The 23,935-nt window shown below is 42.6% G+C and overlaps 1 protein-coding gene across 2 annotated transcripts in view; it reads left to right on the top strand.

The window, feature by feature from the left end:
- The window catches only part of Slco5a1 (solute carrier organic anion transporter family member 5A1), a 172,517-nt gene that overhangs the window by 68,671 nt on the left and 79,911 nt on the right, over nt 1-23,935 (top strand). For both annotated transcript variants that reach the window (XM_004653300.2, XM_004653299.2), the window contains exons 2-3: nt 3,702-3,834; nt 12,045-12,262. In XM_004653300.2, coding sequence (XP_004653357.2) covers nt 3,702-3,834; nt 12,045-12,262 — 351 coding nt within the window. The remainder of the gene's footprint in view (nt 1-3,701; nt 3,835-12,044; nt 12,263-23,935) is intronic.

Raw genomic sequence — 23,935 nt, 5'->3', positions numbered from 1 at the left:
CTGGGCATTGGGCCTGTCTTTCATGGGTGGGGAATGATTGGAAGGTTTAGTATGAGTTTGTCTCAGCAGTACATTCTGTCCAAAGCTCTACATGAGTGCTATTCGCTGATCAGTTAGTAAGCAGTAATTCAATGGCTGGAAAGGATTAACTTCTTCCTGCAGAATAATTGATTTACTAAATAGAACTGGGTTTTGTGTGTGTGTGTGTGTGTGTGTGTGTGTGTGTGTGTGTGTGTGTATTGGAGTGTAGCTTATGTAATTCAGTGGTAGAGTGTTGACCTAGCATGTATAAGTCCCTTAGTTTGATCCTCATCAATGCAAAAGAAACCCTCCAAATATGTGTAGGTGATTCTGTTGGACTTCAAGCATTCAATAAATGTCAATGCTTTCTTTATTTCATTGCTAACTTTTATAAAAGCTTCCTAGTTTATAAAGTCGCTGAGTTTTTTTTTTTTTTTTGGTGTTGTTTTTGGTGAATGTTAACTGATAAATTGTCCATCCAATGGATAACTGCAGTCTGTGGTGCTGTCCTTTCTGACTCCAAGACTCGCTCGCTAGTGCTGCACGGTGTTTAAGCCTTTCCTTGTCTGTGTAAGGCAGGTCTTTCATGCCAGAGGAGCCATTTCAGGAGGATGACTCATGTCACATTTTGGCTTCATTACAGGTTTTTTTTTGTTGTTGTTTGGATTTTTGAGATAGGGTCTCACTCTAGCCCAGGCTGACCTGGAATTCACTATGGAGTCTCAGGGTGGCCTTGAACTCACAGCAATTCTCCTACTTCTGCCTCCCAAGTGCTGGGATTAAAGGCGTGTGCCACCACGCCCGGCTTCATTACAGTTTTAAGTTGTAAGTGGTGCTGGCTTGATTGGAGGTGAAAACATACATTTTATCTTTGTGTGCATGTAGAAATACCTATATTTTCTACATCTGAGTGATGGTCTGTGCTGTAGACAAAGTCAACTTTCCAATTTTCTTTATGAAAAGCATGTTTTTGGAAGAGTGCTGGGCCTTTATTCTCCACTTCCAAACACAGGTGGGGAAGTGGAAGAAGTTCAGGTCTTATTGTGATAGTCGATGACTGTAAAACAAACAAGGTCTTTCTCTTTTGTAATGGTGTAGCAAGTGAGAACAGGTGTTAAATTACTGCCCTGTTGTCTGTGGTTATAAGTAAGTGAAGACGGATTATTTAAAGTTTATTTAGGTGTGGATAATAAAATAGGGTGAAGCCATTCTGATTATTTTACTTTCTGGCAAAGACAGCACTATTTAAAGAATATTTATCTCAATGGCCTTGTCTATTCAGTGGTTAAAAATGCATGATGACAGCTGGAAAGATGGCTTAGTGGTTAAGCGCTTGCCTGTGAAGCCTAAGGACCCTGGTTCCAGGCTCGATTCCCCAGGACCCACGTTATCCAGATGCACAAGGGGCACACACGTCTGGAGAGTGTTTACAGTGGTTGGAGGCCTTGGAGCGCCCATTCTCTTTCTCTCTCTGTCTGTTGCTCTCAAATAAATAAAAAAAGAATAAAATATTTAAAAAATGCATGATGAGGGTTGGAGAGACGGCTTAGTGGCAAAGCGCTTGCCTGTGAAGCCTAAGGACCCTGGTTCAAGGCTTAATTCCCCAGCACCCACATAAGCCAGATGCACAAGGTGGTACATGCATCTGGAGTTCATTTGCAGTGGCTGGTGGCCCTGGGGCACCCATTCTCTCTCTCTCTACCTCTTTCTCTCTCTGTCTATCTGTCACTCTCAAATAAATAAAAATAAACAAAAAATTTTAAAATGCATGATGAGAATGGAAATGGGAAGTACTTCACCCCCCAAATTGTTCTTATGTAGTGCACACAGCAGTGCCTTAAAAGTGTTTATGGATTTGTCCTTGAAGACAGTTTTTGAGTGGGAAGGAAAAAAAAAAAAAAAGATTGGAAACGTGACTAGATTATTCTGTGATTCTTAAAAAAATTATTTAAAACAATTTTATTTATTTATTTGCAAGGAGAGAGGGAGAGAAAGAGAGAATGATCTCACTAGGGCTTCAGCTGCTCAAACGAACCCCAGATGCATGTGCCACTTTGTACATCTGGCTTTATATGGGTACTAAGGAATCAAATCTGGTTCATTAGGCTTTACAAGTGAATGCCTTAACCATTGAGCAATATCTCCAGCCCATTTTCTATGATTTTTTTGTTTGTTTTTTTGAGGTAAGGTCTCACTCTAGCCAAGGCTGCCCTGGAATTCACTATGTAATCTCAGGGTAGCCTCGAACTCATGGTGATCCTCCTACCTCTGCCTCCAAAGTGCTGGGATTAATGGCACGTGGCACCACACCTGGCTATTTTCTATGATTTTTAATGATATCCTATCTCAACATTTCAAGATTGGCATTTTAGAATTTTAAGTTCCTGAAGTGAACCTAGGAATATGAAAAATAAAGCAGAGATGGGCATGGTGGCACACACCTATGATCCTATAATTTGTCTGCCCCCACAAATATCCAACAGAAAAGTAAATGTTAATAACTGCTTATTTTATGCTGTAAGTCCTTTCTGATGGCAAAAGGATTTTAAATCAAATGGCATCCTTTCTGATCTACTTAGAGTGATACGTCCTCACCTAACTGCTTGGGTAGATGTTCTGAAAAATTATTTTCTGGTCTCTCTGTGGTTGGTGCTTTCCATTTTGACTTCTGAGCCATGCCACTTGGGGAGGTGTATTCTTCTTTAAGTAAGATTCCTCAGTTATCCATAAACCAGATGCATCCTAGGATCTTACTTGATTCTAGAGTGGTGGCTTGAAATCAAACCTGAGCAGAAGTGGTTGGAGCCTGAGCAGTGTCGCCAGGCTAACTGAATAATCCAGCTATAAGGCCAGAGGGTCAGAAAGATTGTAAGAGCCACAGGTTGAGACATCATGCACAGAGGCATTCCTGCTCCCCCCGCCAAAAAAATAACGGACTGGTGCTCTCATAACACATAAACGGCAACCCCATGGGGAATATCTGCCACCCCACTGAGAAGGAACCCCTAAGGAATGGGGGCAGGGAGGAGGGAAATAAAGGGTACCAACACATGATGTTTCCATACAAAACATGTTGTTAATAATTTTAATAATAAAAAGAAATAAAATATTTATTTACTTGCAAGGACAGAGAGAGAGAGAGATATACAGTGTGTGTGTAAAAGATAGAGGGGGGGGGGAGAAGGAGAGAATGGGCACACCAGAGCCTCTTGTCACTGCAAATGAACTCCAAACACATGTGCCACTTTGTGCATTTGGCTTTATGTGGTCCTGGGGAATCAGATCTAGGCTGTTAGGCTTTGCAAGCAAGAGCATCAACAACTGAGTCATGTCTCCAACCCTTTTTCCTGCTTTTTAGTAATAACTTTCTCTTGGTTAATCATTGATTAACTACTTTCGGAAATTTGAACTTATTGGTTCTAGGGTATAGCCTGAACGTGTTCATATTACAACCAAAACAAAAGCACCTGCGAAGCTGTGCAGGGCATTTTGATGCTGTAAGGGGACAACAGGCAGGAGGGAAGGGCAAGGCTTGAGACTCGAATGGCCACTCGGGCATTTTGGAAAACGCGAACTGAATTTCACAGTGCTGTATCTTTGGTTTGAAAAGAAGGCCAGAGAACTGTTAGCTCTCGTGTGAACGGTCGCTGCAGTTCACATTTCCCCTTCTGTCTCCTCAGCCATCATGTACGTCATGGGAGCACTGGGTCCCGCTGTGGGATATTTATTAGGAGGACTTCTTATTGGCTTTTATGTTGATCCCAGAAACCCCGTCCACCTTGACCAGAGTGACCCTCGTTTCATTGGAAACTGGTAAGACTGCTTCGACGATTTGCATCTCACTCTTCCTGATGAGTCGGTCAGTGCCTTGTATTCAAAGTTCCCTTGAGTCCCAGCACCCAGGAGGCAGAGGTAGGAGGATCACGGTGAGTTCGGGGCCACCCTGAGACTACTATGTAGTGAATTCCAGGTCAGCCTGGGCTAGAGCAAGACCCTCCCTCAAAATGAATACATAAATCACTAAGACAGAGCTGTGAGTGACTTGCTTTGCAGACAGAAGGGCTGAGGACTGCATGTAGTGGACTCTGGAATTCAGAAAGGTAAGGACATGGGTGTTTCCCTAGGTAGGGCTTCCCGAAGGGACGCGGCTCTGCCAACCCATTGTAGTAGGTGCTGATTCCCAGGGTATGAGATAATCCACTTGTGCTTTCCTGAGCCACGAACTGTAGTACCTTGTATAGCAGCAAGAGGAAGTGAGTACAGCACCACGTGTCTGGATCCACATTCCCCCGGGCTGGCCCTGCCTGTAGAGCAGAGAGCAGGAAGAGGCTGCCGTGTCCCCGGGAGACTTTCCTGTTTACTTCAGTGGGATCCGTCATTAGCGTTTCTGTGCCTACAAAAAAGTACTTCCTCTCCACTTCCTTATTCCTTTTGTGTTTCTACTTTGCAACCTTCCTCCCTGGCTTTGAATTCCAGCCTCACTTTTTCCATGGTCACACTCTTAGTAAGTCTTTTCTCTTTGGGAATACATGTGCTGTAGATTTCTACTTGCTAGATTTTAACTGTCCTGTGACATTAGTAATTCTTTCAGGAAGAGAGCATCAATTTGGGATGTTGTTATTTATCTGAATAGCTAGGGTTATGTTTCAGTCCTTCACAGTCCTCAACTTGAACATAATGTTACTTCTTCATGATTGCAAAGGTACTAACTAAAAATATTAGTGTCCTGAGTTAATTTTAGATATCCACCAATAAAAAATCCTCTCATTTTATGACTAAGAGAATATTTCATCATTTGTAATTACACATCAGGCTGGAGAGATGGCTAATGGCTGAGGTGCTTGCTTGCAAAGCCAAATGACCCAGGTTCGATACCCCAGTGCTCACGTAAAGCCAAATGCACAAAGTGGTGCATGCATCTGGAGTTTATTTGTAGCTACTGAAGGTCCTGGCATGCCCATTCTCTCTCTCTGCTTACACATAAATAAACAAAAAAAGAAAAAAAGAAACTACACACATCAAATATGATAATGCAAAAACCATAGCTTTCACTTCAAAGAGGATAAAACATAGTTTAATCTGGAGGCAAATGTGAATGACCATGGTCCAGGAACAGAGATTTAGGCCACCCAAAATTTCATGTTCCAGAGAGTTAACAATTTCATGAATGTTTCATGATAGCAGAACAAAGAAAGTCATAAATCTAAACACTTTTCAAATACATTGTTGGGTATATCAAGTAGATGGTTACAGCAAAGTGAGGAGACACTTACCATAGGCCTCAGATACCATCTGATGACATTCTTAATTTTTCTGTTCACAGGAGCTAGAGATCTTATATTTCAAAGAATTTACCTAGTCATTCAGATTGTTAGGTCACACACAGAGGTGGCTAGTAGATGGCTGCTTAAAGGAGCTAAGAAAGCCCAAGATAAGCGGTGTGGACCTGCACCGTTCCACTCACCACGGTCACTATGGTGCTAATCCGCCAGCCAGCCTGGTAGATAGAGCTTCTTCAGTTCACCACAAGCTGGTTCCTAGAGTTGCTTAGAGTACTACGTTCTCTGTGTTTATTTATTTATTTATTTATTTATTTTGGTTTTTCAAGGTACGGTCTCTCTCTAGCCCAAGCTGACCTGAAATTCACTATGTAGTCTCAGGGTGGCCTCAAACTCACAGTGATCCTCCTACCTCTGCCTCCTGAATGCTGGGATTAAAGTCGTGTGCCACCATGCCCAGTGGAGTAAGATGTTTTCTGACCTATTTATTTTGTTTTTTCGAGGTAGGGTCCTGCTCTAGCCCAGGCTGACCTGGAATTCACTCTGTAGTCTCAGGGTGGCTTTGAACTCACAGTGGTCCTCCTACCTCTGCCTCCCAAGTGCTGGGATTAAATGTGTGTGACACCATGCCTGGCTATAATTTTTATTTATCTATTTTTGTTTTTTTTGTAAATTAATTTTTAAAATTTTATTTATTTATTTGCAGAATAAATAGAGAGAAACACAGAGCATGAGTGTGCCAAGGCCTCTAGCTACAGCAAATGAACTCTATATGCATGTACCACTTTCTGCATCTGTCAGGGTCTTACTCTAGTCCAAGCTGACCTTGAACTCACCTAATGGCCCCAGCCTAGCCTCGAGTCTGTGGTGATACTTCTGCCTTAGTCTCCAAGTGCTTGGATTAAAGGCATGCACTACCACACCCAGCCTTTTCAGCTTCATTTTTTGTTTTTAAAGGCTTTTGTTGTTGTTGTTGTTGTTCTTTTAGAGGCAGGGTCTTACTCTAGTTCAGGCTGACCTGGAATTCACTCTGTAGTCTCAGGGTGGCCTTGAACTCACAGTGATCCTCCTACTTCTTCTCAAGTGCTGGGACTAAAGGCATGCGCCACCATGCCTGGTTTTTGTGTTTTACTGTATGATGATAACCCCATAATTCTGAGGTTGGTAGGACTAATGATTAGCTCTAATTTCTAAGCAGTCAACAAATATTAATTAGGTTGTACAACATTTATTATTTTTATGGCAATGCTCATTGAAAGTGAAAGTTATGATATATACAAATTTGGCCTGGTGGAATTTTCAAATCATAAGAAGAATTCCCTTGTCCATGATAGGGGAATCACACAGGGATTTTAAGCTCTTAAGTGATATTGAAGTTTTGCTTATTTTTAAAAACTTTTTGAGGGGCTGGAGAGATGGCTTAGTGGTTAAGCGCTTGCCTGTGAAGCCTAAGGACCCCGGTTCGAGGCTCGGTTCCCCAGGTCCCATGTTAGCCAGATGCACAGGGGGCGCACGCGTCTGGAGTTCGTTTGCAGAGGCTGGAAGCCCTGGCGCGCCCATTCTCTCTCTCTCCCTCTCTCTGTCTTTCTCTCTGTGTCTGTCGCTCTCAAATAAATAAATAAATTTAAAAAAAAAACTTTTTTGGTTTATTTATTTTATTTATTTGAGAGAGAGGTGGGGGGGAGGCAGTTAGAGGGAGAGAGTGTGTGGGCATGCCAGGGTCTTTAGCCATTGCAAATGAACTCCAGAAGCATGTGCTACCTTGTGCATCTGGTTTACCTGGGTTCTGGGGAATTGAACCTGGGTCCTTTGGCTTTTTAGGCTAGCGTCTTGCCCTCTCAGCCATTCCTCTAGCCCCCCCTTTTTATTTTTGAGGGAAGCCCAACAGACTTTTTTTTTTTTATGCGAGAGAGAGACAGACAGACAGACAGTCAGAGAGAACAGGTATGCCAGGGCCTCCAGCCACAGCAACCGAACTCCAGAGGTGTGTACCTCCTTGTGCACTTCTGCGACCTTGTGCACTTGTGTCCCCTTGTGTGTCGGGCTTATGTGGGACCTGGAGAGTCAAACATGAGTCCTTAGGCTTTGCAGGCAAGTGCCTTAACCACTAAGCCATCTCTCTAGCCACATAGTGAAGTTTTTAATTCTTAGTTGTTTTCTTTGCAGTTCTGCAGTAAGTCAGAGTAGTTGTTTTCATTGTCAGAAGACTATTAAAATCTATTTCGGAATATTCAGTGTATGCCGTGTGTCCTACTTAAAAGTCTCGAGGTGAGTGTGGCGATAAGGGAGCAGCAGCGCAGGGCACAGGCTAGGGGCCAGAAGGAGCCTTCACCCGCGAGTGCCCTCTGCTGCCGTTTGAAAGTGTTTTACCAGGCAGGCGTTAATTCACCTGCTAACAAAGTGGATTTGTAACACAGGCCCTAAAGCGATGGTGCCCTAGTGTGTATATAATAGCTATGTGGTCTCAGGGAAATTTTGCAGTGACTTTTGATTCTTTTTTTTTTTATTTAGTTATTTATTTATTTATTTGAGAGCGACAGACACAGAGAGAAAGACAGATAGAGGGAGAGAGAGAATGGGCGCGCCAGGGCTTCCAGCCTCTGCAAACGAACTCCAGACGCGTGCGCCCCCTTGTGCATCTGGCTAACGTGGGACCTGGGGAACCGAGCCTCGAACCGGGGTCCTTAGGCTTCACAGGCAAGCGCTTAACCGCTAAGCCATCTCTCCAGCCCTGACTTTTGATTCTTAACCCATGGAAGAAGGTAGAGTACTGTTGCAGTCAGGTTTGCATTGCTGCCAGAAATCACCCAACCAAGAGCAGCTTATGAGAAAAAAGGTTGATTTTGGCTTACAGACTTGAGGGGAAGCTCCACGATGGCAGGGAAAATGACAGTATGAGCAGAGGGTGGACATCACCTCCCCATCAACATCAGATGGACAATAACAGCAGGAGAGTGTGCCAAACACTGGCATGGGGAAACTGGCTGTAACACCCATAAGCCTGCCCCCAACAATACACTGCCTCCAGGAAGCGTTAATTCCCAAATCTCCATCAGCTAGGATCCTAGCAGTCAGAACACTTAAGTTTATAGGGGACACCTGAATCAAACCACCACAGGTACCTATGATATAACATTATTGTATGAAATGAATGAGTCTTTGAATTAGCTTTGAATTAGCCCTGCTTACCAGCAAGCACTGGTCCTTCAGTCTCTTTACTTCACCTTTCTACTAGGAATTGAACCTAGGCCATTATGAATGTGAGGCAAGCACTCTATTGCTGAGCTACATACCCAGCCCTCCTTTGATGTTTTATTTTCAGACTGGGTCTTGCTAAGTTTCCTGGGCTGATTTTGAACTTACTCTGTAGTCTAGACTGGCACTAAACTTACAGCCCTCCTACCTCAGTCTCCCAAGTTGCTGGGATTATGGGCCTGTACTACCTGGCCAGGCATCTTCAGTGTTTTGAATTTAGTCAGTATCCATATAATTTAATCCATCCATTTGGATAGCTAAATATATTAATATATCAATAATATTACTATAAATAGCAAACATTATCAATATACAACTGTTGAAAAATGAATTTGAATTTTATTCAGTAGTCCTGTTGGTAACCTACTTTGAACAGAGACATAGTCATATGATACAATGCTTCATGCCAAGGAGAGGTTTGCACTAGACAGAGGCTCAAAGAGGGAAGGAAGGAACCATGCTAGTATTTATTTGGTGTTACTATGTGTGAAGCATCATGTTAAGAGCTTTATAGAGACTCCCATTTAGGCATCTTAACAACCACATGTCATCGCTAGTGTGCCCACTTTACCAGTGAAGAAAGTGGTGCTCAGAGGAGGAATTATTTGCCCAAAGCTTCAGAGTGAGGGAGGGCTGCATTAGCTACTCCAAGGTCCGAGCAGTTTCTCACGAAAGGGATTTTGATGATAGCTACTATTGAGGTGTCTTTTCCCAACACGGGCTGCATACTCTCCGCCCCAGCTTTTCTGTCTTCTCCTCAGTGCAGTGATCAGTGTCCATTGTTAGCTCATATATCATATGGGTGCCTATTGAAGAATGTGGGCTGGCTTGCCTTGCTGTGAAATGACCCCCCCCCCAAGCTTTTATACTTTTATTTGCTGGCTAAATCTTCCCCTTCTTCTGGACTATTAAGAATACATCTTGAGCCGGGCCTGATGGCACACTCTTTTAGTCCCAGCACTCAGGAGGCAGAGGCAGGAGGATCACCATCAGTTCAAGACTAGCCCGAGACTACACAGTGAATTCCAGGTCAGCATGGGCTAGAGTGAGACCCTACCTCGAAAAACCAAAAGAAAGACACAAAAAGCATCTTAAGTTTTCATGACATTTTAAGTCACTGGCTGGGGGCAGGAGGGGCATCGAGGTTGAGTGCATGCCGACATGAGAACAAACCCCAACCAACAATTGAACTGAGTTGCCATGAATCAACTGCTGACTTGGGAGCATTTTTATTAGGTTTGTCATATACATGGATGGGCTTAGTTAAGTTTGAGGACTCTCAAACACACTTATTCCCTCCTTTTCACATGACAAAGTTAACTGGGAAAAGTACAATCATTTCCCCAGGATCTCATTGTTAGTAAGTGGTGAAGACAGTACAAACCTGCGTGGATCTGAGTGCACAGCTCAGGCACCTGCCTGTCTCCTCGTGGAGAGAGGACGGACAGGGACTCAGGGAACTCTACTTCCAGAAGGGCAAGTGGGGGCATGGGATGGGCACTGATTGATCTGAAGGCCTGTGAGCAGCCAAGTTCTGAAGGAGCCAGACACTGTCGTAGTTATGTTCCCTGAGACAAATGACCCTCCTCTTAAGAAATTTCAGCAATTTATTATTATTATTATTTCAGCAATTCAATATTTTTTTGTTACCTAACCCATTCCAGGCACTAGATTGGTGATAATATTCTGATTGAAGTTGCCAGAAGTTTTCCCTGAGCAATCATCACAAAACAAGTCCTTATCTGATACCTTCAAATTTTTATTTGATATAGAAAAATAGAAAAATAAAAAATAGAAAATAGAAAGCTGAGTTATTAATGACTAGATTCACTCATCTAAACTGTTACTTTTTTGTCTGCTGACAACATGACTTTTGTAGAAAACTTTTCATATACTTTGCATTTGGTTTTATTCTTACTGGACTGAATGTACCATTAATGCTTAGAATGCTGCCTATGTACTGGTTACAACTGATGGGAACCTATGGATACAGAGGCCAAAGTATAAGATTTGTTTATGAATTTAGAGACTTAAAGGGCATAGGTTAGCATCGAGGTCCTAGTTGGAAGTGGACGCATCAAGTACCTCTGCTTGCCATGAAAGGCTGAAGGGGACAGAAATTGTCCCATAGGAATTAGATAGCCATGAAGTCCCAGATGTTCCTGCATGGCTGTAGTTCATTTCTACTCTCTGCAGTGGATGCAAGGTCTTTGGAACATGGCCACTTTAGGTGAGCTTAAAGACAGAATCTCAAGTCTCCATAGCTCAAGTCCTACCTCCAGGAAGCTTCTGACACATTGGGTTTCCCACTGAACGTCATCTGTGCCATTTGATCCAATGCTTGACTAGGCATTCTTGCATTTCATGGGGATGGCTCAGTATCTTGGCTTACAAGTAGCTTGTGAGTTCTTGACGACAAAGATCAAGTCTAGGAGTCCTGATGTTCATCAGACTTGTTCATATTGGGGGGATTGGCTAGGTGGGGGTGGGAGGTGGGTCAATATATTTTTAAGTGCTTGACAAAATTTTTCTTTTTCCTTTTTTTTTTTTTTTTTTGGTTTTTCTAGGTAGGGTTTCACTCTAGCCCAGGCTGACCTGGAATTCACTATGTGGTCTCAGGGTGGCCTCAAACTCATGGCGATCCTCCTACCTCTGCCTCCCGAGTGCTGGGATTAAAGGCATGCACTACCACCCCCAACTTGACAAATATTTCAATACCATTAGAAACTGAAAATACATTTGATATAAAGTTGAAACCACAATTCAGTGGTAGAGTACATGCTTAGCATACACAAGGCCCTGGGACAAACAAATTACACTTGATGTGAGATGCAAATGCTTCTCCTTGAAGGAAAGAGTCTATGTTTCTCCCTAAAGCATGCTATATATTCACTATTATTTTTCTATTAAATTTATTATAGCTGGGTGTAGTGGCTCTTGGGTGGTAGAGGCAGGGGTCTCAGGCGTTCAGGGTCAATCTCAATGACAGGAAATTTGAGAACAGCTTGAGTACAGGCCCAGTCTCAAAAAAACAAATACAACAAAGTCTATTATTATAATTTTTAAGTTATAATATATATTTTATATGTAATATATTTTACATGTAATATACTTATTTCATACATAAAATATATATTATAAAATGTGATTTATAGCAGAACTAATAATGTTAGTAGAACTAATACATATCTACTCAAAAATTCTGGAATGAAGTTCTAATCAGGCTACTAACTATAATACCATTATTACAATGAATAATATAACAATTTCAATATACTTGTATATATTGCATAGTCATTGAGTAGATTACTCATTTGTACCACAGAAAGGTAAGATACTTTTATTTTCTCAGTTTTGTCTAATTTTGCTGCTTTTTAATTTGAGGTAACACAGTTTCTGTGAAGAAGGATTATCACAGCTACTTTTCTGATTTGTTCTCACTCATAAAACCAAAGCCTTAAATGCTGCTGATGTTTCCCAATTTTTTAGGTGGAGTGGATTCCTCCTTTGTGCCATTGCAATGTTTCTTGTGATATTCCCAATGTTTACTTTTCCAAAAAAGCTTCCACCCCGACACAAGAAAAAGAAAAAGAAAAAGTTTTCTGTGGATGTTGCTAGCGATGATGATGTCATGAAGGAGAAATCAAATATGAGTGAACCAGTGGACAAAAAAGTGTCTTCAATGGGATTTGGAAAGAATGTCAGAGGTAAAGTATGTCTCCTTAATAAATATTTGCATGGTACTTGCAGTCAGTGCTCATCAAAGGGTGGGACCCGGGGGTGTGGCTCAGTGGCGGAGGGCCGTGTTCAGCTTGTGTGAGACGCTGGCTTCTACCCTCAGCACTGCCCAAAAGAAGAAGTGTGGTCCCATGCCAGTGTTCTTCACAACTGACTGCTGTTAGCCTACGGCCAGACACTGATGAGATTAAGTACTGCACATTCTTTTTAGACATCTGAGAGGATGGGGCTGGGGAGATGGCTCAACGGTGCTTGCTTGCAAAGTCTGCCTGCCTGAATTCAATTCTCCACACCTTTGTAAAGCCAGATGCACAAAGTAGTGTATGCGTCTGGAGTTCCTTTGCAGTGGCAAGAGGCCCTGCCCATTCTTTCTCTCTTGTAAATAAATTAAAAAAAGACATATATACGTGTGTGTGTGTGTGTGTGTGTGTGTATGTATATATGTGTGTGTGTGTGTGTGTGTGTGTGTGTGTGTGTGTGTGTGTGTATGTGTGTGTGTATGTATGTATATAAAGTTCAGAGGATGGACTATTGGGAGGAGGTAGAGGCCAGCAAGAGGGGAGCACAATGAGTAGGGAGGCTGAGTGGGGAAGGGAGAGAAGAAAGTACAATGACACATATGTATGAAAGTGTCACAATGAAACCCAGTGCTTTATATGCTAACTGAAAAAAAATTAGGGGGTAATTTTATGTCTGTTGAAGTGAATAATAACAAAATAATAATAAGGCTTATATTTTATATGTCTTAAAATTAATTTTCTAGTAAAGTACCTGGAATGTATTTTGCCAATGTACTAGCAGATGACAGACTGTAAATAATAAAAGATTTGGTCCTTCCCCATACAGTTGGGAAGCATTGATTGGGATCATGAAGATACAGATGGTTAGATGGGCCTCTGACTATAACTGGAGGTGTCTGCTTTGAACATGCTGATTGCATAGTGTGATGAATGGGTTGTTTCAGGGGTATGGTGGCTTCGATAGTGTGGTGTGATCCTTACGTAAGGACAAAACCCATTGCTAGAGAGGTATCTCATCCACATTGACTTTGCCAATTGCTCATGTGTAACTCTCCTAGGAGAAGGATGTATGTAATGATCTGGTCTACTTTTCCCTTTTTATCTCCCTTAAGGATAATGAGCTTGTTAAAGCTGAAACAGGCAATCTCAAAATCTAAATCATTGGCAATGATTTAGATGAGCTCAGCAGGCAATGTTTGCTCAGTATTCAATCTATCTATGGGATGGTAAGGAGTCCTCTTCATTTAAGAAACCCGTTACTGGGGTGGAGAGATGGCTTAGTGGTTAAGGTGCTTGCCTGTGAAGCCTAAGGATCCATGTTTGACTCTCCAGGTCCCATGAAAGCCAGACACATGAAGCGATGCAAGTATGCAAGGTTGCACCACATGTGCACAAGGCAGCACACACATCTGGAGTTCAATTGGAGTTGCTGGAGGCCCTGGCTCTCTCTCTCTTGCTCCCATTCTCACTCTTGCTCAATCACATAAACACAGGCCAGTCTGTTGGGCTTGCCTTAAAAATAAACAAAAAAAAAAAAAAAAAAAGAAGCCCATTACTCTCAGCCCGATTCTGAATTCTCTAAGTTAATATTTGTATATATTATAGAGCAAAATGTTTAAGTGCCTATGTTCATCTTGATTGATAAAATGGACCTGGCATGTTATCATCTCATTTTTGACTATGTTCATGATAACAAGAAAAAATAGAATAAAATTGCTAATTTATCACAGACTTGTCCCTATAGTCTAAGATGGATAATGGTTAGATTGGGATACTTTTAGAGACTTATTTGTTGAAAGCAAGTGAAGTGTCATACTTAGAAAATACTTCTTACCAGTTAATTTTCAGATTTGGTGTCCCTCCTCTTCCTTATTTTGGTGCAGTGTGGACTTTTGGAACTGCCAAAATGACCCGATAATCTAGTAACATAAGAGATTCTCTGGATGCTAGTCTGGACCGAGCTCTTCCCATATAGACCAGACAGTCATCACTTTATATGAATGTATTGTAGACTATTATGATTACTGTAATAAATACTATAGGTTTGACAACTTAATTGAGATAAAGTTGATATTAAAGAATGTTGCAGTCAGATTCGCATTGCTGGCAGAAATCACCTGACCAAGAGCAGCTTGTGGGCAAATGGGTTTATTTTGGCTTATAGGCTCTAGGAGAAGGTCCACGATGGCAAGGGAAGATGATGGCATGAGCAGAGAGAGGGTAGACATTATCTGCTGATCAATATTAGGTGGACAACAGGAATAGGAGATTGTGCCAAACATTGGCAAGGGGACACTGGCTATAACACTTATAAGCCTGCCCCCAACAATACACTCCCTCCAGGAGGCATTAATTCCCAAACTCCATCAGCTGGGAACCTAGCATTCAGAATACCTAAGTTTCTGGGGGACACCTGAATCAAACCACCACATTGTGCCCCTGGACCCCATAAACTGATAACCACCCATGTTGTAAAAAGCAATGCATTCAGTACAACATTTAAAGTCCCCATAGTTCTTATCAATCCCAGTGATGTTCAAACATTCTTATAGTTCAAGGTCTTTTAAGTGAACTGTAACACCAAAACAACCCCCCCCACCAAGAAAACACCCATAATGACATGAAATACACACTTACACTGCAAAAAAGTGGCACTGACCATAGCAAAGAAATGTTCAACCAATACAAGATTTAAACAGGTAAAACATCAAACTCTGTAGCTCCACGTCCAACACCTCTAGCCAGTCTCCAAGTCTGATAATTCTAACCAGCAAAAAGTCTCTGGAGTCCCAATTCCGCCCCTCCAGCTGGGCTACTCATAGTCCCAGAAAATTTCATCTGGTGCTGGCTGCTCTCCATAGCAGCCATCCCATAGTCCTGGCATCTCCACTGGGTCTCCACTGCAGTCCACGGTTTATCCTCATGGCTCCATCAGGTCTCCATGCAGGCATCCAGCAAACCTGCTTTGCATTGCCCATGGCCATTTCCAAAACACAAAACTGTGCTGCAAATTCAATGGACCCTCTCTTTCCTGCATTTATCATATTCCATAATACCAGGTAGGGTGCCAGTTTGCTAATCCAGGAGGAAATAAAGCAGACTTTGAAGAACAGGGCACTCCTTCAGCATTCAGGCCCCTTCAAAAGACTCTGCATTCTTTCTCTTGTCCCAATGCAGGTGTGCTGACCCAATCTCAAAGGTGGTAATCTCTCATACAATTTTAGCTGAGTGGGTAGCAGTTTTGGCCCAAAGATTTCTTTTCTTTTTTTCTTTTTCCTGTTTTTCTTTCCTTCCTTCCTTCTTTCTTCCTTCCTTCCTTCCTTCCCTCCCTCCTTCCCTCCCTCCCTCCCTCCCTCCCTCCTTCCTTCCTTCCTTCCTTTCTTTCTTTCTTTTTCTTTTTTTTTGAGGTAGGGTTTCACTCTAGCTCAAGCTGACCTGAAATTCACTATGCAGTCTCAGGGTAGCCTCAAACTCATGGTGATCCTCCTACCTCTGTCTCCCAAGTGCTGGGATTAAAGGCGTGCGCCACCACGCCTGGCTCCAAAGATTTCACTTTTTGTCTGTGTCATATCCCTCTGCTCACCATCAGTCTGTTTCTATGCAAAGCAACTGTTGCAGTCAGGTTTGCATTGCTGGTAGAAAATACCCAACCAAGAAAAGCTTATGGGGATTGATTAAAAGATTTATTTTGGCTTACAGATGCAAGGGAAGCTCCATGATGGCAGGGGAAAACAAAGGCATGAGCAGAGGGTGGACATCACCTCCCGGCCAACATCAGATGGGCAACAACAACAGGAGAGTGTGCCAAACACTGGCAAGGGGATACTGGATATAATACCCACAATCCCAGCCCCAACAATCCACTGCCTCCGGAGACATTAATTCCCAAATTTCCATTAGCTGGGAACCTAGCATTCAGGATACCTAAGTTTATGGGGGATACCTGAATGAAACCACCACAAAGAATTTACAACATACAAATATATTTAGAATATTAACTTTCTGAGAGCATAAAGTAGAGTTAAAGGAAGAGAGAAAGGCATAGATTTACATTGTATACTTCGTAGCTTAGAAATACATGGTGTCTTCAGTGAAAGAATATGACTAGGTTAGTTTTTAAAGATTAGGGGAGATGGGCTGGAGAGATGGCTTAGCATTAAGGCCTTTGTCTACAAAGCCTAAGGATGCATGTTTGACTCTCAAGATCCCACGTAAGCCAGACACAGGTGTGGCAAGCGCAAGGCCGCACATGTCCACTAGGTGGTGCAGGCATCTGGAGTTTGATTACAGTGATTTAAACCCTGGTGTCCCAATTCTGTCTCTCTCTTGCTCCTACTCGCTCTAAAATTAAAAAAATTAAAAAGAACTTTTTGAAGTGAGGGGAGAAACTTGATACCAAGTGTAGAGGGAGGGGAAGCTTCAATCAAAATGACCTCTCAAAAAAATAAATGAATAACTTCTCTCAGACCCTCTCCATACAGTGCTAAGCAGTCAGGAGAAGCAGAGGTTCAACAGCCAGGGAGATTAAAGGAGAGCTCCCCTGCTCCTGGAACTATAGAGTTAACTCCAGAAGACGGGTGTCACAGACAGGCTGGAGTCACCGGCAGGAGCCATGAAGTACAGATAAGTGTGAGTTACAACAGTCACCCCAAGGACAACTGAGCAGCTCTTTGTTAAACTTCAATAATCAGGAACAGTTCTAACTTCCTCTTTGTGTTGCCTTAGAAACTTGTAGTCCTCCAATAATAGAAAAGACCCAAGGTGATGTCAAACTGCATGCCAAACAGCCTATAAAAGACACTGACTTGCCATAATTCAGGGCTGAATTCATTGAGCGATTGGAGCTCACTTCAGCCCACTGGGGTAAATAAAGGAATTCTCTACCTCTCCAAGTGCTGCCTGGATTGCTCAAGAACTGGAACTTAGATTTTCCGGAACACAAGTACCCAAGGTGCATACAGCTGCTGATGTGGTATTTCTCGGTCCTTTAGGCTGCCCTTTTTTCTCGTCCATCATCGCCACATTCTCTGCCAGAACTTCCTGAACCTCTCAAATAAATTATTTGGCTTTGAATCTTGTCTCAGAGCTGCTTCTGTGGGATTCAGACATATAGTTCAAAAGTGACAAAACTCCGTTATAGAATTTAAGAGTCATCTTTGAAACTTTATGTGCTATTTCATTAGCAAACTTCTTGAGACTAGTCAGTACTGGGTTTGTTATGCCAGGATTTTTTTTTTTTTTAAGGAAATAGGAGGAAAATCTTTGCATATGATGAGCTAGTGCCTTGTAAAATCTGTGTTGTCTGATCTTCTTGTTGGTATTTCTGGTACATTCTCCTTTGTCCTTTCTAAATTGTGATGACTTATCTTGTTTTTTATGGATAAGCACCCCCACCCATAGGACAGAGCTGTGTCTTTAATTCTTTTTGCATAAACTGGGTTCTGTAGTTGGATGGAGATCAAAACTTCAATACTCTCATTTTTGTATTAAAAAATATTTATTTGCATGTGTGTGGTAGTGTGTTCTGACAGGGACTCTTGCCACTGCGGTTGACAGTTTTTGTGTCTGCCTTTATCTGGGTGCGGGGGAATTGAAGCCCCTTTAATTACTGAGCCATCTCCCCAGTCCTCTCCTTTTTTTTTTTTTTTCCTTTTGCATTTTTGAGACAGGGTCTCATACAGCTGAGGCTGACCTTGAACTTCTGATCTTCCAGTCTCCACTTCCCAAGAGCTCAGATTACAGGCATGTACCACACACCCAGCCTAAAAATTACTTTATGTTGTTAAAAATAAATACTGGGGAGCCGGGCATGGTGGTGCACACCTTTAATCCCGGCACTCTGGAGGTAGAGATGGGAGGATTGCAGTGAGTTCAAGGCCACCTTGGGATTACATAGTGAATTCCAGGACAGCCTGGGCTAGAGGGAGACCCTACCTGGAAAAAATACTCTGGTCAGGAGGCTGAGGTAGGAGTGAGTTTGAAGCTAGTCTGGGGGGTACAAAATGAGTTCCGGGTCAGCGTTAGCTAGAATGAGACCCTGCCTCAAAAGAAAAAAAATACTGTCTTAATGGAATCATATTGAAAGTCTTTTGCTAATAAGATTTGAAGTTATGTTGATATTGGAGTAATGTTCAATTAAATTTAAAGTTAATTCATATGTATTCTGTGCACAATGGTTTCATATAGAGTATTTAGCACTTAGTATCCATTAGTAGAAGTTCAATACTTAATATGATTCTCAAAGGACAAATTAAATCTCTGGATATTAGCCCACCCTTTATATGCTCTGCATTAATGACTAAGGTCTTACATTAAAGAATGGTTTGGTCTGGGGAGATGGCTCAGTGACTAAAGTGCTTGTCACACGAACATGAGAGCCAGAGTTCAGATCTCCTGTACCCACGTGAAAGGCTGGGCGTGCTTAGATATGCCTGTGATCCCAGCCACAGGACAGCAGAGACAGGGACTGCCCAGACCTCACCAGCTAGCTAATTTAACTGACTAGGTGATCTTCAGATTCAGCAAGAGCCCCTGTCTCAAAGAATAAGGTGCGGAGGGACTGAGGAAGACTCTGGCCTCCACACATGCCTGCAAATGCACACAAACACACAGGCATGTGCTCTTCACACACGTGGGCCCATACACATATGAGCGTGAATACACACATGCACACACACCACATACTGAATGTGGAATGAAAGAGGGATGGTTACGGAGATTTCATTTTGAGGTAAATGTAACTTTGAGTCCTGTATCCCCTTCTCTTTCATTTTCTGGAGCAGGGTTTCTGGTGATATTTATCTATAAAATTTGGCCACCGATATCATTTCCTTAGAAGAAGAAATAGAAAGATAACTCAGTTACTAGTTTGAACATCCTTAAAAATATAACGATTTGGGCTATCCAAAGTTATGTCGTTTTTGCTTGCATTTTACTTTGACAGGGTTTCACCATGTCACCCAAGCTGGCCCTGAACCCTTGGCCTCAAGTAATCCTCATGTTTTGTCCTCTTGACTGTCTGGGACTACAGGTGCATGCCACCAGCAGTGGCTGGGATGGTGCCCTCTGGGGAGGTTCTCTTGCCGAGGTGTTAGGAAAAAATGCACTCGCTGTATCTTCTACTCTCTGCCTCCACATATGGATGATAGACACTGGGAAACTTGGGCTCAGAGCTTCCAGATTCTTATGAATTATGTAGGAACAAGACTATTTTAAAAGCCCATGGTGGGGAAAGTTGAAATCTCAGTGTATCTGCATTGCCTTTCTGTAGAGATTAACATTGATTCCATCAAAATCTTACCAATAAAAATAAACACTTAAATATTTAAGTGGATCAATTTTCCTGTGGTTTGAGGCCCAGAGTTTTAAAGCGTTCCACACTTAATAGCATCTTTCTATATAGAAAACTTTTGGTGGTCATTAATTATAAGAAAGGTTTGTGTGTGTGTGTGTGTGTGTGTGTGTGTGTGTACTTTTAATCTTTTCAGCTTAGTTTCTTAGTATTAATTTAGCATAAAATATAGCAAACATTTTTTCTTGCTAGACTTTTGTCTATGTTGCAGTGCAATGTGCTCATAATCTTGACTAAATAATAAAGTTGTTTTGAGGTGATGCATTGCTTTTAAAGGAATCATTGAAGGTTACAGATTTTATTCAATAAATGGTAATGTTGGCATCACTAAATTCAGTAAGTAATCAGTCTTATAGGAGATTTCAGACTCTGGGCAATGGCTGTTATGAAATAAGCAAGCTTGTGGACTCCACTGAAGGAAATAGGGGAAGTACAGATGGACCATAGGAGAGCTGGGGTGTAGCTCAGCGACAGAGTGCTTACCTAGAATATGCAAGGTTCTAGGTTTCACATCCCCAGCATCACAAAAGCACTGTTAAAAAGTATTGACCTTATGGGGTGCAGGACTGAAGACAGGTGACTGTTGTGTTTCCTTCTTGTTGCTGGGACAAAACATCCTCCCAGAAGCATCTCGTGGGAGGAGAAAGCTTATTTCAGCTTACAGTTTCAAAAGGAAGCTGCACTGCGGCCGGGACAGCATAGATGAGCAAGACAGCAGGGAAAGGAAACAGAGCGAGCTAGCTCTGGCAAGGGAGACAGGCTACAGCACCCCACGGTCTGCCCTAAGCAACGTGCCTCCTCCAGCAAGTCTCCACCTCCTAAACTGCCACCGGCTGGGGAATGAATCTGAGACTTAATCACAAACACATGAGGCTGTGAGGGACATTTCACATTCGGACTACCACAGTGACAGAATATTTAATTGAGGAATCAGAACCCCAGGCCCCTTGCCTGGTGCCACCCATGTTAGGGGTGGGTCTTCTGACCTTGATCAAATGTGTCTGGAAATGCCTTCAAAGACACACTCAGAAGTGTGTTTCCTTGCTTGATTCTAAATCCAGTCAAGCTGACAATGATGATTAGCTGTCGCACATGCAGAGGGAGATAACCAAGATGGTTTTCAGGTCTAAACCTTAGAGAAAGAGGACAGGCACCAGCAGAAAAAGAGAGGCAGAAGAGAATGTTCTGAATCGAAGTTTCCTCAGAACATCCACCCATGCACGTGGCTTTAGCTAAGTTTTCAAAAACAACCTAGTAATGCAATGTGTCAGGACAAATTCTGACTCTGCAAAGTAGGCTCTCCAAAATGCACAAGGTGGCCATATGACATTGGTTTCTCACATACTGCCCTTCGGGAACTGCACTTTAGTTTTATGTTTTACAGCTTTTACTGGAGGCTAGTGTTTGAATTCAGCCAATATTTGCTGCAAGAGCATTGCTGGGTACCCTTTCTCTAAATTCCACTTTTTTAAAAAAATTTTTTAAAAATTATTTATTTATTTATTTGAGAGCAACAGACACAGAGAGAAAGACAGATAGAGGGAGAGAGAGAGAAATGGGCGCGCCAGGGCTTCCAGCCTCTGCAAACGAACTCCAGATGCGTGCGCCCCCTTGTGCATCTGGCTAACGTGGGACCTGGGGAACTGAGCCTCGAACCGGGGTCCTTAGGCTTCACAGGCAAGCGCTTAACCGCTAAGCCATCTCTCCAGCCCTAAATTCTACTTCTTTAGCATGGTGATACTAACCTTAGCATCTACTAGCATCAGCAGAAAGCCCTTCTGAGATCTGAGGTGCTGAGCTGCAGGCTGCAGACTGATTTTGAAGACCTGGACCGGGACATGAGAATGGGCATTTTTGCCAACCTTCCAGGTGATGCTGGCATTGGAGTTCAAGGGACCACACTGAAGGAACCATTGCTACTGAAGAGAATGATGGAAAGCTTCATTTTCCATAGTGAGATCAGAATGCTGTGATGATGGCGGGAGTGTCTTGCTTTGGTGGCCAGGGATCTCGGTCACTTCTGAGCTCCGTTCTGTGGTGGGCTGGCTTCCACTCCCTGGCCAGGGTGTTCTCTGCTCGGTCTTCTCCATCTTGAGTTCCTTGTTTCATTTCATTTCAACTTTTTTTTGGTTTCTTTTGTTTTGAGGTAGGGTTTCACTCTGTTCCAGGCTGACCTGGAATTCACTATGTAGCTCCAGGGTGGCCTCGAACTCCCAGCGATCCTCCTACCTCTGCCTCCAGAGTGCTGGGATTAAAGGCGTGTGCCACCATGCCCGGCTTCATTTCACCTGTTTGGGTGTCTCTGTTTTCTTGTTGTAAGCCACTCCTTTATATTTTGGAGATATTGATTACAGCCTAAAAGGCAACATACCAATAGGCCTGGCTGAAACAACAAACAAACCCTAAAAAACGATGCTTCATGGGTGTGTGGGTGTGTGTGGGGAACAAAGAGGATAATGGGACAAGAATTCAATCAAATTCCTGTGTGTTAATATTTTAAAGTTCCAAAGCTAGAAAATAAAAATAGTAAATTTAACAAGGAAAGTGGTTTTTTTGTTTGTTTGTTTGTTTTTTTTTTTTTTTTTTTTTTTTTTTTTTTTTTTTTTTTGAGATAGGGTTTCACTCTAGCTCGGGCTGACCTGGAATTCACTATGTAGTCTTAGGATGGCCTTGAACTCATGGTGTACTCTTACCTCTGCCTTCCACGTGCTGGGATTAAAGACATGTGCCAACACACCCAGCTGAAAAGTGCTTAAAAAACAAAAAAGATACTCAGTATACCACAGTGTGGTTTACTTGTTGGAGGAGCCTCCTTTCAGAAAGATGTGTGAAAATACTCATTCGTGTTGGGTTTAGACAAACACACTCACGAGGGGGCTGGTATCATCTAATGAGGCATTTGGGGCTCTGACTGCCTGTTGCCATTTCCATCCACCTGTCTGTGGGTAAGTGGGTCGAGAGCTCTATGTCTAAACTGGGAGACAACTGTGGAGGGCCGAGGCCATCTAGGTCCTTCCCTTCTTCTCCTGACAAGCAGGAAGTGCTCTGGGCCTGTGTATTTTTGGAGAGGGTGCTTGAAATACTTTTGTGAGGATTTATCTTGGGGGAGCCCATCAGGACCACTAGTTTCAAGAAGGAGCAGGAAGTCGGGGTAATGTAGATCTGATATTGACCACGTTGAAGCCCATGAGAAACTTGAGCTTTGCTTTTACAGAAAGCCTGACGAAGAAATTCTTTGATGCTCCTGGGTACCAGGTGTGGAAAGGTTAAATCTGTTCTGTGTCCAAGAATAGACACTAGACAGTGCAGGATTTACTGGCCATACGAGAAGCTAAGAAGGTTTTCATGCCATGGGACGGACGTTTCTACCAGTCTTTTGATGCAGCAGCATGTTTCAAAGGGTAGAAATGCTAAGAACTAGAGGATGAAATATGAAGGGAGAATTAGATGCATTCAGTACTCATCATGATAAGGGACTGAGGAATTTCATGGAGAGGTATTTAGGGAATATGTTTGAGGATTTGTACCCATGTGATTTTCATTCTGTACAGATATTGAGTGATGACCCAAGAGAAGAATTAATTACTTACTTTTCCCAATAAAAAGAGCAGGTCACAGTGTGCAGAGCCACTAGGGGTGGAGAGCCCCAAGTTTACTCAGGAAGCAGAAGTAGGGGTGAGTTAGCTCCATCCTTGGGAAACCATGTAGGGTTGGCTAGAGTACCAATGGTGGGCTCTGGGCTAGTGGATGGCTCTGGGTTTCGAGCACCTGACTCTGGGTGGCCAAATGGGCAAGTAAGCATTAGACAAGGAGTTTTTCGGGGCTGTGGTCTTGGGATTGGTAGGTTTGCTTCTGGATGGTGAGCTCCCATTAGCCAATTCCTTTGCTACCTCTAAGAAGTGGCCACCTAAGGGAAGGGCTATCTTTCTCTGTTCAGTAAGACTTATAAGATTTCAGAACATTATGAATACAGAAAATAAAAACCAAGATTGGCACAGAATTTATTTGGTAGAGTTAGAGTATTTTTTTTGTATAATTTTTTTTATGAGATAGAATGAGAAAGCAAGGAGAGAAAGAGAACTGGCATGCCAGAGCCTCCAGCCACTGCAATTGAACTCCAGATGTGTGCTCTACCTTGTGCACATGTGCAACCTTGCATGTTTTCATCACCTTGTGTGTCTGGCTTATATGGGATCTGGAGAGTTCAACATGAGTCCTTAGGCTTTGCAGGCAAGTGCCTTAACTGCTAAGTCATCTCTCCAGCCATGGAA

The sequence above is a fragment of the Jaculus jaculus genome, chromosome 2 (assembly GCF_020740685.1).
Source record: "Jaculus jaculus isolate mJacJac1 chromosome 2, mJacJac1.mat.Y.cur, whole genome shotgun sequence".
In the NCBI taxonomy this organism is placed as follows: Eukaryota; Metazoa; Chordata; class Mammalia; order Rodentia; family Dipodidae; genus Jaculus; species Jaculus jaculus.
The sequence above is the reverse complement of the archived record's forward strand: the minus strand, read 5'-3'. Positions and strand labels throughout refer to the sequence as shown.